The sequence below is a fragment of the Anticarsia gemmatalis genome, chromosome 9 (genome assembly GCF_050436995.1).
Source record: "Anticarsia gemmatalis isolate Benzon Research Colony breed Stoneville strain chromosome 9, ilAntGemm2 primary, whole genome shotgun sequence".
NCBI lineage: Eukaryota > Metazoa > Arthropoda > Insecta > Lepidoptera > Erebidae > Anticarsia > Anticarsia gemmatalis.
The window spans coordinates 10,665,889-10,680,621 of NC_134753.1; the positions used below are offsets into that span (position 1 = coordinate 10,665,889).

Here is a 14,733-nt window from a genome sequence, read left to right on the forward strand (position 1 = left end):
TGTAAATCGATATAATCTGAATACAACTCGACTATACAAAAAATATGTTAACCATCCAGTAGACAATTTTATCATCTGTCAAGTGTCAAAATAACACAAATGTTTAAATGTCAAGCGATTTTTGAACGGATGATTTGTTGATTTTCCGAATCTGAATATAATTTGTTGATTTCGTTGCTATAACACGCAAACTACTTTGATTAAACAAGATGACTAAAAAGTCAATTAGTTTAGACGTTGATCCGTCAATAATGGAGAAGAATATGAGGATTATAAAAGTAAGTATTAATAAAAGTTAAGTGTAGTATCGTTAAAAACAATGGCATAATGCTTAATATTATTGTTATTTTTAGGATAATCCTGTTGAAGAGGAATTTAACAAGCTTTTGGCTTCCGTGGATCCTGTTCCGTCCAAGCTAGTGAAACCCAAACCAGGTATCATTGCTGTAAAATTATTTTTGTATCTATTCAATTGTGCACATGTCCTAGGCAACTTCATTAGATGCGCTGTCCGTTAATAAACAATAATGATTAATATTTACTTGCAGGTTTTTGTGTTAAGTCGTTCACAAAAACAGATAATAAGAAGGTGTTTGTGAACATTTGTGTGACTGATGCTATACCATGTCCAAGAGACATAACCAATGAGGAGCTCATGCAAATTCTTAGCTCTGAAGATCCCTCCAGTTACAGGGTGCCTATGAGCATTGGTGAAGGTAGGACTGAGCCGGACAACTCTGGAGCACCCGTCACAGTCTATGATGTTGCCGTAAACCCTGAATTCTTCAAGAAGATAGAAAAAGATGATTTATTCCAAGTCTTCTTCCTCACTGTAGTCTTTGAAGGCTTGCAAGACAAATATCAATTACCAGAAATAGATATGCATAAGTACACAATTTTGAAGAATAGAAAGTCTATTGGCACTTTGCAATCTCATAGAATTCAGATAAGGGATATAAAGACTTGTGAGGATAAGATAAATAAACAGCCTCTTATTGAAGAGTTGGAGGACAAATCTGCAGGCAATAAGGTCAATGAACCTGTTAGTAAGAAAAAAGAACTTCAGTACAGATTGCGACGTGAGCCGCCTACTGGGGAGATTGAATATTTACTGGCTGAATTTAAAATACCACCAAATGTAAGTCTTCAAACCTTAATTTTGTACTTAATATAGCCACTGCACAAAACCAAATTTGTGTCTACAAATAAGAACTAAAACTGCAATTTCAAATGAGGTAGACCCAAGAATATTTCATGGCACTGGTCTCCTCTTATAATTTATTATTTAGATGTAGATTTAGAATTTTGAAGGACAAAAATGTAATAAAAAAGTAACATGTCAATTTTTCATTTACAGATAGAATTAAAAGATCTCCACCTAGAAGTGGGTGAAGATCGCCTAGTGCTGGACTCTAAGGGAGTGTTTGAGTTGGTTGATTTCTTTCTGCCTTGCAGTGTGGACCAGGACATTATTGATGCTCAGTTGAATAGGAATGATGACGTAAGTTTACCACTGCTCTAATAAAAAAATACCTCTATACTATGTAACCGATTTTGACCAAACACTATTTGTCGAAATTTTGTTTGTTTCTTGGTCTAACTACAGTACAAGAATATAAGGTATGCTTTATTTACCAAATAATTATTTAGCATTTCAAAATAAAACTAACCTTTAATCATGACTGTCAAGTCCTCAGAATTAAATTTTCCTCATGCAAATGCATTTACATTTATTGTGAATTTTGAGTGTTAAAACATAGGTACATAATATGCGTGTGCGTTCGCGCAGCGGAATGTTGTTGAATTTAAAGATATTAATTATGCAGATATTTAGTGTATGACGTCGTATAATTGTGTATGGTAAAAAAAAAATTGTGTACGCAGCCATTGTGGAGAAATTCACCAAAAACTGATTCCGCTGGGCGAACGTTGTCCTGGCGGAACTTATTTTAATCCATAGACTTTAGAAGAAAAGAGGTGTGTCCAAAAATTAGTGTGTATTTGTGTGTAATTGTGTATGTATGAATAAAATGAGTGCATGCATAAACTTCGGAGAAATTCAAGTTTCCGCTACGCGAACGTTTGGCCATTAGCTAGTTTTCATATAAAGCGCTTACATAGAGAGCTGTAGATTTTTACATACGTTGTTTTGAATTTGTTTATATTTGTTTAAAAAACAGATTTAGAAAAAATCGTAGGGCTTAAAAGATAAAAATATAAACGTAAAATACACTTAATAGGTCTTAGTTCTTAAAGTATGCACTTTGGGGTCTAGATTTTCACGTTTATACAAACCTTGTAAGTATCTGAAACATGTTGCCAAGTATCAATGATGTTCCGTTAGTAATTAAAGAGTTAAAGGACAATTTTACCATGAATAGATCACTGTTTACAAAACAGTCAAATATCACGACGTTCTAAAGGAATTGCATGGTAAAATGTAAGCCAAAAATTAGTTTATTCATTCAACTATTCACATGCAAAATTTCATGTCATTAAATTTAGTAATTCAAGAAATCAATTAAAATACTGACGAAGCATCGAAAACCTACATAACCCGACCAAGTTCGGATAGCTACAAAAAAGCGGCCCAGCCATATATCTAAGAGACGTTCTTAACCTTCCAATATAGTATTTACTAATATGGTACAGTTCCGTACACAAGCGTTAGGAAAAAATAAAACAATTGCATTTCTTGAATTAAAAATATTTTTTTAATAATAACCCAACTATCTACGATAAAAACAAATCTTCAATTAACAAGTACTTTTCTATTTAAATATCCGTGTACAAAAATTTTTTTTATTAAGTATATTACATATTATTGCCCTCTCTTTTCTTCAAGGATGGAAGTACCGTTTCAAGCGGGAAGCCGCGCGCGTCCTGTTCGACTAGCAGTTTGTGGAATATTCCACAGACGTTAAATTACGTGCGTTCACAAGAATATAATTAAATCAAAATATTAACTTTTAAAAAATGTGAATACCTATCGGAACTCCGGAATTATTCCAGTCAATTCTGGAGCTGAAAAATCAGAACAATTGAACAACAATTTGGTGTACAAAAATAAATGACCTTTAAATTATATCGAAACAACAACTGTGTTATCACCTATACCAATTCAATACCGGTATTATACGGTAAATTTTGGGATGTTACCTAAATATATTGCATGGACGCTTTTTTGTAGCTATCCGAACTTGGTCGGGTTATGTAGGTTTTCGATGCTTCGTCAGTATTTTAATTGATTTCTTGAATTACTAAATTTAATGACATGAAATTTTGCATGTGAATAGTTGAATGAATAAACTAATTTTTGGCTTACATTTTACCATGCAATTCCTTTAGAACGTCGTGATATTTGACTGTTTTGTAAACAGTGATCTATTCATGGTAAAATTGTCCTTTAACTCTTTAATTACTAACGGAACATCATTGATACTTGGCAACATGTTTCAGATACTTACAAGGTTTGTATAAACGTGAAAATCTAGACCCCAAAGTGCATACTTTAAGAACTAAGACCTATTAAGTGTATTTTACGTTTATATTTTTATCTTTTAAGCCCTACGATTTTTTCTAAATCTGTTTTTTAAACAAATATAAACAAATTCAAAACAACGTATGTAAAAATCTACAGCTCTCTATGTAAGCGCTTTATATGAAAACTAGCTAATGGCCAAACGTTCGCGTAGCGGAAACTTGAATTTCTCCGAAGTTTATGCATGCACTCATTTTATTCATACATACACAATTACACACAAATACACACTAATTTTTGGACACACCTCTTTTCTTCTAAAGTCTATGGATTAAAATAAGTTCCGCCAGGACAACGTTCGCCCAGCGGAATCAGTTTTTGGTGAATTTCTCCACAATGGCTGCGTACACAATTTTTTTTTACCATACACAATTATACGACGTCATACACTAAATATCTGCATAATTAATATCTTTAAATTCAACAACATTCCGCTGCGCGAACGCACACATAATATGCAACTGAAGCATTTACCTGTAGAAATCCTTGTATAATTAGTTACTTACGTAAAAATTGCTGCAGTTTGAGTATTTATTGTTATTTTTTTTTATTTCAGATGTTATTTGTGAAGATGCCAGCCATTCATTAGATTTTTTTATTTATGGAAGAAGAGGAATAAACAATAATTTAAAATAAATAATTTAAGACTGTTTGTGTTATCAGTTTATTGTCAGGGGAGGCATTTATCACAATAAATAGATTTTCAAATACATGATGTGTTTGACTAACTACTCAGACTGGAATCCTAAAATACTATTTCATATTACATTTTTGTTCATCACTTTTTGTACCATGTTAATTGACATTATTCTTAGTAAGTAACAATTTCTGTGGTTCTGCATTGACATAAACTTGGTTAAATTGAACTAATTATATTAATATCACATGAATGCAGATCCATTAAAATAAAATGGAACTTAACAACCTATTAAAAGCTAATTTAAAAGTAGATTAGATTCATTGTCAACTGTGGAAGATATTTCTAAGAACAATACATTTGTGCCAAGAGCTTAATAAAAAAAAAACAATACTATTATTTCTAGAATTCGTAAGATGTTAGTGGTTTTTTCGTTACTTTCTATATACCCTTCTGTTGAACCGCGTTGTTGACGCCTCTTTTCTAGCCAGGCATCTTAAAGGTACTTCCGCAAACACGATAAGAATAATTATTTAAAATAATATTAAAATTGTATAAGAGATTAAATGCGAGATTAACAGTTCATAAGAAATAAACTAAGTATAAGTGTGATAATTCATTCCATGAGTAAAAAGGTATGTTAAGAGATTTTGAGTAATTTTTCTTAATTCATAATTTGTTGCTATACCTACTTAAAATAAAATAATTGTGCTTAATATTGAAACACACTGAAATAACAGATTTTAAAACAAAAATCAATACAAGCAAAACTTGTGAAAACTGTGCAATATCAAAAAAAAATAGATTTGAATTTAACTATAAAATACACTCAAATTAATTGTAATAGGTAAAAATCTGCAATTTGTGATTTTCATATTTTCTACTTAATCTAATAGCACTCAAGTGTAAAACTTTCTTCACAAAATCACATACAAACTTATATAACAGTTTAATGTTGTTTTAGTTTAATTATTTAGTTTTAGTGCATAGCTGCAGATTGGTAAAAGATTTTGTCGTTGCTGTTTTGTATCTGCCGTGCAGTGTGTGTAGATATTACACCGGATTCTTTGTTATACTTAGTTTAGGGTCGATTTTCCCATCGTCAGATAGTTTTAGTGTTACTAGCTAGAAGAATAACTAGAACAAGACACTGGAATGCTCTCGTACTAGTCCATATAACACGCGCGCATTCTCACACCACAGAAAAGTCTTGTTAATTTTTTTTTCTATGATATTCTAGAACTCATCATGCTGTATTTCAAAAGTCTTTCTATCTAAGCCTGCCAGTAAGTTCTTATCGTACTTCATTAAATGCGGTTTGATTTCCTCCATCATAGTTTCATAGTCCCTCACTTGTATCGTGACGACGGAACTGAATCGTTGGTGCTGATTCCTTCCCAAGTAGAGCCGGAGGGACGGGTAGCTCATTATTTGTTCGTGTTGACATAGACTTCGCTCGTTTACGCAGTTTACTTTGCCTAGCTGGACCGCGTTGTTTAGTAACTGGAAAAAATGATTGATTGTACAGCTATATTTTCAATTTAACATTTAGGGTTCATGGTAAGAATGCTTAATTAATAATAGAAACTTGGGTAAAGGATACTACTTAGTTTTAAATGTCTACATTTTCCTTTTTTGATGTACGTGCACTATTGTATATCACAAAAAACACAAATATAAAGAAAATTGCTTACAAATAATATAATACTTACAATGCCCGTAATCGCGAAGTCTGAGAACATTTCGTAACATCTGTAGCATCTAGGAGAATGGAAGTACACCAGCCAAGGTTTCTTGCCACTGTAGACAAAATATACATTAATATACTAAATATCGAAAAAATGAGATGCTATGATGTAGTTTAAAACATTTATTCGTTGTGAAAAATAAATAATAACAAAAGTTGTATTTGTTACCTGCTTGGATTCAACTCTTCTGCAATGACAGTCTTCGTAAACGTGTTCCAATTAAGCTTTTGTATCGAGTCGTCAATAAGTTCCAGCGCCCATTCCAATATGTAAGGCGCTTGAGACATGTGTTGTAGACTTACACTGTAAAACATGCAAAGTGAGATATAGATAATTCAGTATTGACCCTCAGCAGAGTCGATCAAAGTACTTAATTATTTTCTCATGACTACAAAAACGAACGAGGCTGAATTTACTGCATTCTTCGAGTAGAAAGATAGAAATAATATTGTAATATTGAAAATTTCCTATTCCAAACGTAGGCAATCTTGGACTATTATGAAATCATGTAACACATTTGGGCTTTACAAATATACAAGACATGTTCACTAACCTGAAATGTTTCCCAGACGCAATAGGATAAAGCCTCGCGATCGGAGTGCGAATATTATGACAGAATCCACCGGGCTTGTTCGCGCAGTTCAATACACCGACACGTACGAAGTCTAGCGGTCGAAGCTGAAAGTGTAGAGTTAGAAAAATATTGTTAAAGGTTATTATAAAAAAAGACCCTATTTGGACAACATGCCGAATTAATTGAGGAGAAGAGAGCTGGCAGTTGCCACTCATGAGTAGAACTCGGCATTAAGTAAGTCTATTTTTTTAAAGCCCAATGATATCGCCTCCGTTTAAGTGTGTATTAAGGTAAAATAAGAGAAAAGTAATTGTAAAATATTATTGGAAAATGTGACTTACTTTTTTAGCAACAATCATAAATTCGTAAGCAAGCAGGTCACAAAGGTTTCCGCAGCGCGGCGGCAGGAAGGCGACAAGCCAGCTTTGCTCACGACTTGAAGCGTCAAATATCTCCAAGATTTGCTTCTCGTCTAACTCCAAATCTGGAAAATAAAAGATAAGTTTTTTGTATAGCTAGACTTTAGCATATCTTTTCAGTATAGGTTATGAAAAAGAAAAGTAACTTAAATGAATAATTTAGTAATCGATTGTTAAGGCGGGTTACTCACGCAGAAAATCCTGCAGTCCTGTCCTACTCCTGACAGAGGAAAGTTCTGAATAGATTAATTCGAACTAAGTGAGTACGAGTAAGAACCAAACTCGATCTAGTTAGGCCATTTCTGGCCGGAGTAAGTCGCAAGGTTTTCATTGTACTGTATTTTCGGAAATTACCTACGATTACTTGGAGCGTTATACTTTATATAAAAAAATATTTGGTGTTTAATCCAATGCATACCTTCACTGTCAATAACCATATGTATAAAGTCTCTGAGTTGTTGTTCGTAGTCCTTCCCGCTGTATATATTCTGTTTGTCTTTGTTCTGAACCAGTACTACGGGATGTCTGTGCGTCACTTGACGACAGTACTTATTTGTGTTCAGCGTGCATGCCATTATGCCGAACTGTGGGTAGAAATATAAGTATTTTGATTGAAATCAACATTGATTATATGAGATTTAGTTCTTGGGTCAAACCATGTGATGGTTTTTGGTTTAAAATGTGTGATGTTCTCTGGTTTCTGATGGGAATGTATTATTTTATGTATGTAGGTATGAGTGATGTCTCAATTTACACCAGAAAATAATAAAGTGCTTAAATTTGTATCGGACCACAAAATGCATTAAGATCTATTGTAATTAACAATGTCTCTCTTTAGCTTCGAGGAAAATGTGTTATGTTGATATTAATTTTGAGATCTTTTCAAATACGAATAATGGCAACTCAAATTGTGTTACTATAAACACCTACTACAAACACCTTACACAACTATTTTATTAGGTCATAACGTCGCTTTAGTCTATATTGTACTTACACTAATATCTTGTCTATCACGGAACTGTTGGCTGGCGCGAGTGAATGAGTCTGCTATGTGTTCCCACGACGACTCGAATGGTGCTACGAGAAGTACCCATATGCCCACGTCACCTGAAATTAGCAACGATATCGTTAGTCTCCGATACAATGTATAGAATAACGCTGAGCAGTGCGATATTTCAGCATACCCTGAGAAGGCTCATTATCCTCCAACGATTTTTTACTTCAGTAAGAACTATTTTAAGTGTCAATCTACCCATAGTAAACAGCGCTCCTACCGTATTCCGCAAGAACTACTTTCTTCGCGACATTTTAAACGCTCGCTAGATGTTAGCAGAAACTTGCGCTAGAGTACATTACACAGTAAATTATATTAAACAAACTTCAAGTATAAAAGTACTTACCACCGTCAAGTATTCTGATGAGATCAGAAGGCGACAATGTATGTAAGTTGACGGCATCGGCAGCAGTTTGCAGAAAGTGTTTGATGTTAGTGTTAGTGGCGGCTCGCTGGTACCCGCCGCCGCGCTTCAGCATGCCCCACGCGGGAGTCGAACCCACGTGTAAAGATGCGCAGAGCTGGTCCCATTTATCACAGTCGATCTCGCCTGGAATATATTACAAGTAATTAATATCGCTTAGAAATGTTTTTATCTATAGCAAATAATAGTTACAAATCTTAGGACGATTACTGATAATAATTTATTAACAAAAAAATCACATATTTTTGCCACAATCTGGGAGGCAATCCCGGGACTTCTGTCTAGAGGTACCACTTAAAATCGACCGTGATTAAGCATTCATATTTAATCTACTGACGATAGTTTTCAAGTAGTTACCAAATATACTCGACTATAATTAAGTCAAGAAGTTATAATATTTTTTTCTATATCATATTTGTTATTTACCGAAATTCAAATCTGGGAAAGCCGCCATCATTTGATGTAGCTGCAGTTTACTCTCTTCTTTCTTCGAGAAATATAGTACCCATGGTGTTTCAGAGCCGGTACGTAAACCATTTCTGATTTCCTGCATAAAATATAACAACAAATAAATAAAGTTATGTGTATTTTATATAATCTTAAGTGTATAGGTTAATTGCATTTTATTAGCGAATTATGACTTAATATTATGTTTTATTTGAACACGTAATCGCTCGTAATGTCACCCAGTTAAGTTATAAGTATTTATTAATGATAAAAATATAGAAGTAGTTTGTAGCAATTTAACGATGTAACCCAGTACGGTCGATATAACCAGTACAATCGCTACCATCGCAACTCGATCCAATCAGTTCCCTCAAAACTCGATACATGACTACTGAAACTCGACCATACCTTTAAAGCATCAGGTCCAATCTGTTCAATATTAGGCAGTGATTCCACAATCTCTTGCAGTATTTCCTTCTCATCTGTGCTTTCTATCTCTCTGTTGATGTTCTTGTATCTGAACACTATAGTCGTATAGTCGTCGCTAGCTAACTTCTTGCGTAGATCGTCATCTTCTACTAGGACCACTTGGACGAGGCCACGCTGAAAATAGAATGTAGTATTCGAAAGTTTGAGAATAATTAAACACGACAAAATATGTAGGTAGGACCTTGATAAAGAAAAATGGTAAAGTAAATATAGGACATAAACATTTGTAATATAATTTTTAAAGAAGCCTAGACACAAGGAAGACGAGTCCAATTTTATGAAAATGTCTTCAGCTATCAATATAGACTGGTGAAACTGGAGATTCTTCGATGTAATTATGTGTCTGTCTATAAAAGTTACTCAATAAAACGATTACATCAAATACTTTCAGTCCTAGGGTCAGTTTCTACATCAATATTAACAGCCAAAGTATAGGGGTAGATTAAAAATGAAAGTCAAATATGTTTCTTCACGAACTGAAATAACTGTAACTGCCACTGCCACTTACTCGGAGACGGATAAATAAATAAAATGTCGAGTCCATCAAAACACAAGTACAAGACGTACAACGTAAGAAGTACAACAATCGTACAAGTAGGTACGATTCAACGGGCACGTGCACTTGACACCCGGAGCCCGGAGCACAAACTACACTAACAGTAGTTTGTATATAAGCGGTCTATAAGCGATCTTACCAGTCTATAAGCGATCCTAGTGAGAGCATTGCCTTCAACTCTGTTGTGTCCGAGCACATACGCCATGGCTCTGTCAGTAGCACGTAACTGCGTCACAGCGGGCACGTGCACTTGACTACGTAGGAACTGTAGTACGAACTCGTCCAGTGATTCCAGACTGCGGTCGCCGCGGTAGTACACGTAGTTGCCGTTTTTACCCTGAAAATATGAAGTACTATTTTGAAGGCCTATTTTTGGGAATGGAAGGAAATATTTCCCAGGATAAAAGTATATTCTGTCTTTATCCAGGTTTTTAATTATCTATGGGCTACATTTCATAAATTTACTCAGTTGTTAAGAGTAAGAAGTAAATCTATCCTACTTCCGTATTTATAATGTTTAAAATTAACTGAAGATTTGGATTCCGTAGACGATTGGGTGCAATTGTTACACGAAAAATTCCTTTCTTAAGGAATAGTAATTCATAGTGTTATAATTATAGCAAGTTGTCTAACGGTGTGCAACTAAGATTTGGGATCCCTCTGACCAATGACATTTTGTGACCTCTCTTCTAGTCGCGCCTGATAACACCAATTGTTATGAAAGTTACGGAACAAGTGAAGTAACTACTACTGATTAGATACGCTAATAATATACGCTTGTTAAATTAAATGAATGTGACTAATATTGTTATTAGTCGACTAAGAAATAATATGATTACTTCATATCAGCCTAGGCTTTCCTCTTATTATGTTGGAGTCAGCTTCCAGTCTTACACGATGCAAATAGATACCAGTTTTACATAGAGCTACTGCCTATCGTTAGACTTATATGTTGAACTGATATGATTTATTATGTTACTTAGGAAAGTCTTACATTTTAGTATTATCTAGGTAAACTAGTATGTCAGAAAACATCGTAAAATGTGTAGGAATTTAATAGATGAGACAAGCGCAGGATCGTTAAGTGGCGTACTAAGGGAAAGGCCATTAATCAACAGTGGGCAGAAGTGGGCTTAATACAGCGGCAGATACGACGGGTAATAAATTAGGTAACGTAATCTTCATTTCCAGCGCGATTAAAACCCGTAAAACATGTTAGTATTGTGTGATAATTTAAAAACGTTAAATTAAACCTGTTGCACTTTATTAGTTATAATGAAACATGTTAAACTACTAAAGATAACTATATATACTATACAAATGAATTGTCATTTTGTTCGTTTTGCTAATAGACTGACCAGTACATATTAATTACAAACTTTAGCCCACAGATGGTAACATTTGCTTTGTTATAACTTCATAGAAACTTTCGTCAGAATCGGTCCAGTTGTTCTTCCGTGAAAGCACGTCATAAAAGCATTATTTTTAAGTCGTAAGTTTGGAAAAAAATACTTACATTCGGATAAAATAGCAGTGATGGATAGCTGCCTATTCTCATATTGTTGTAACAAAATGAGTTATGGTATTTACAATTCACCGCACCTATTTTCACCTGAAATATTAAATCAGTATTAAAAACTTGCGATAGGAGCATTGGCTATGGTTAATAAAATATGCAGTAAGCAACACTACATATCATTACATCAATGTATTACATATGCAATGTTCTAGTACCTGCAGTATAACATACTTAGAACAAACATGAGTAATAGTCATCACTTTATAGAAATAAATTCTCTCATAAATCCACAATATTTTATCTTTGTATTGCCCAATCATTGAGTTATATTTGAGAATATCTTTCGTAACAAGTCAACCTTTATAGAACTCCATATATGAAGCATTAAATGTATTATACAGAAAGCAATCAAATTGAATGTAGAGTAAAAGCTACAGTTGATTAAAACATCACAGGTTTTATAGCATGACTAAATTGTTCTATTAAAAAATAAAATGTTTGAATTAAGAATACTCACAATTCCTTGATACATTTCAGCCAGTTTCTTCCAGTCATCAGCCACATTTTGACAGGGTGGGCAGAAAGGAGAATAAAAGTTTATAAAGTGGAAACCATCCTTCAAGTAACTGGCTGAAAAAAAAGACCTCATTAACACACCATAGAAACTAACTTATTGTTTGTAACACTTACTTTCAACATACATTAATAAAGAGATTAGTTATTATTATTTTTCAGAGAGAGACTTTTTTCTACTGAATTGTGGCCACATTTTCCTAAAATTTCTATTTAAAATACTCACACATGCATGTATTTGACAGTAACATTTTATATTATTACTTACTGAATGTAGCTCCAGATAAAGTCTCCACAAATGGATCATTTTGATACAGTCCATTATAGAACAGATTGTCATACTCCGACTGTGATCGGTAGTCATACTTCCTAGAGTATGAGTGTGAACCATACATATCATAGTTACGTCTCTTGTCTGGGTCTTTCAATGTTTCATATGCTTCAGTGATTTTTAGGAACTTTTCTTGCTCATCTGCATCCTGTAAAAGATAGTTAAAATAATGAATGAGAACTAATACTACTATGACTGATATTTTTTATGAGGATATTAATTGTTGGTAAGAGGTTTATAGTGCTAATAAGTTAATAAATACCCAAGTGCAAAACCTTTAAAACATTGCTCCTTTATTAAAGACTAGCTGACCTGCGCAACTTCGCTTGCGTTCAATAAGAGAGAATGGGTGAATTTTCCCCGTTTTTGTTACATTAATTACTGGTACTCTGCTCCTTTTGGTTGTAGCGTGATGATATATAGCCTATGTCCTTTCTCGGGTATCAAAATATCTCCATACCAAATTTCATGCAAATTGGTTCAGTAGTTTAGGTGTGATCGAGTAGCAGACAGGCAGACAGACAGACAGACAGAGTTACTTTCGCATTTATAATATTAGTATGAATTGCAAACATTAGAAAGTTAAAAAACCTGATTATAAAATGTATTTTCTTGTGTAAAGAAATGAAAATGGATATAGAATTAAAATGTTTATAAGACTACTATATAGGGTACATTCATAGAGTCGTCTAATTTAAAAGGCCAAGGCTAAAAACATACATAAAAAAATGTGAATAAAAGAAAAGGCTATTAAAGTGTGTTGACTGAATTTCAACACAATGTTCAAGTCTTTGAAATATTGTTAATGGTTTTAATGCGAATAAAAAACAAAACAGCTACTCTGTAGTTATTTACATAGACAATATTATTGCTGTGTAGAGGTTGAAAAAACACATGTGGCCAAGATCAGAAAAAAAACATCTGTTACACATAATAGTTAAAAATGAATAGATGTGCACATACTTGAATTGATACTTAAACAATTTATTTTTTATAATAATTTAAAGGATTTCTTGATAGCAATTTCAATGCCCATAAGTGTATAAGATCAATAATATTATAAACTTTTCATAAACTTATATTTTCTGCCTTGGGTACTGAGGAAAGTGAGTAATGCAACTCAAATGCTTCAAGCAGATGGGCCATGACTACATCTGTTATTTATGTCTGGTTATGAGGTATTTAATTAAAAGTTTTAAAAAATAATAGCACAGAGTGTCTGCAGCTACATTAGATTGGTATAGTGACAAGAAGGTCATAGGTAACAGTTTAATTACACAAAGCTGTCTAGCTTTCGGGACCTTGATCTGTGACTAGATTAGGGAAGTTAATATCAATGAATGATTCAATCACTATAATAGTGAACTAATTATAAAAATAATGAATTAACAGTAGTTTAATTTATATTGTAATACTTACCGGATTTTTATCGGGATGAAATTTTACGGCTAACTTTTTGTAAGCTTGTCTTATTTCTTGAACTGTAGCTTTCTTGGTTACCCCCAATACTTCATAGTACGAAACGTCTGTCAGGTTAACCGCGCCAAAAAGAAAACAGCTTAATACTAAAATTTTCCACCTAAAATAAAACAGGTAACATCCCAATAGAATACACTAAAATTAAGTTTTTAAATGCATACGAATGAAGTTTAAGAGCACTTACATTTTCAAAATTAGAATGTAACTTTTTTTATTATAAAATGTAGGAACCGGCAGTGAACATTATCGTCTCAACAGCAAATACATTACTCACAAAATAATTAAGTAACGATAGATAACACAATTTAACCCAGAAATTGAGATAAAACTCAATGTTTACTTTTTGTGTAGGTGTCAGACGGTAAAGTTTATTCACTTTGCATCTTTCATTCATCGAGCCGAGTCTGCCGAGTTGACGTTTATTTGACGTGAGTCGTAAACTGTCGTGTCGGTTATGTCGCCCACAGATTATACAATTGTGTCGCCTGTCGGCAAGTGTTGCCATTGTTCCCAAAGACGCATCCACTATCCATATACAGCAAGTTCCACGCAAGAATGTAGAAAATTCTCCTATTTTATTAAGTAAAATTCACTCAGTTATTTCGGAGTTAACCTCATTTCTGTGGTACTAAGTTGGATTTCTTTCCATTAAAATTTGTTCTCTTTATAAGTGTACTCACGACTTATTGCTGACTTTACATTGTGACGCGTTAAAAAGACCCAAGACCTTATTTTACTCGACCTCTGACATTAACTGTCGTTTATTAATTGAATAGGCTCTATGATCTCAAGATACGTTGATACAAGGTAAGGTAGGTAACGATTCAAATGGCTGGTCAAGGTAACATTATGACGAACTATAATACTTACTGGAACTTGATAGGTAGATTGGTTATTATGGCGTTTTCCGGTGCGACTGTTTAACTGTTCACTTTTATTTTA

At 33.6% G+C, this 14,733-nt stretch overlaps 2 protein-coding genes across 2 annotated transcripts; one reads left to right on the forward strand and one right to left on the reverse strand.

The window, feature by feature from the left end:
• Positions 1–100: 100 nt before the first annotated feature.
• Positions 101–4,238, forward strand: LOC142975516 (PIH1 domain-containing protein 1-like). Its single transcript, XM_076118426.1, has 5 exons — positions 101–278; positions 354–435; positions 549–1,138; positions 1,358–1,501; positions 4,098–4,238. Exons 1-5 carry the CDS (start codon positions 210–212, stop codon positions 4,128–4,130), a joined length of 918 nt encoding a protein of 305 aa, XP_075974541.1. The 5' UTR covers positions 101–209; the 3' UTR covers positions 4,131–4,238.
• On the reverse strand, positions 4,211–14,240 carry LOC142975515 (dnaJ homolog subfamily C member 10-like). The gene is made up of 16 exons (XM_076118425.1): positions 13,976–14,240; positions 13,732–13,891; positions 12,250–12,460; positions 11,926–12,038; positions 11,406–11,501; positions 10,029–10,226; positions 9,253–9,447; positions 8,824–8,944; positions 8,320–8,523; positions 7,914–8,026; positions 7,338–7,503; positions 6,842–6,984; positions 6,480–6,604; positions 6,095–6,229; positions 5,891–5,978; positions 4,211–5,681 (listed from the first exon to the last, which is right to left on the reverse strand). Coding segments are annotated over exons 1-16 (2,337 nt in total). The 5' UTR covers positions 13,978–14,240; the 3' UTR covers positions 4,211–5,414.
• Positions 14,241–14,733: the final 493 nt, after the last annotated feature.

Bases quoted from the DNA above. Each gene is read 5' to 3' on its own strand.
- LOC142975516 (XM_076118426.1), top strand. From the start codon at position 210: ATGACTAAAAAGTCAATTAGTTTAGACGTTGATCCGTCAATAATGGAG. The intron at 1,139-1,357 runs GTAAGTCTTCAA...TTTCATTTACAG, and splicing joins AATTTAAAATACCACCAAAT to ATAGAATTAAAAGATCTCCA. The intron at 1,502-4,097 runs GTAAGTTTACCA...TTTTTATTTCAG, and splicing joins AGTTGAATAGGAATGATGAC to ATGTTATTTGTGAAGATGCC.
- LOC142975515 (XM_076118425.1), bottom strand. The intron at 5,979-6,094 runs GTAACAAATACA...TTTTGTCTACAG, and splicing joins GAAGAGTTGAATCCAAGCAG to TGGCAAGAAACCTTGGCTGG. The intron at 5,682-5,890 runs GTAAGTATTATA...CATTTTTTCCAG, and splicing joins ACTTCGCGATTACGGGCATT to TTACTAAACAACGCGGTCCA.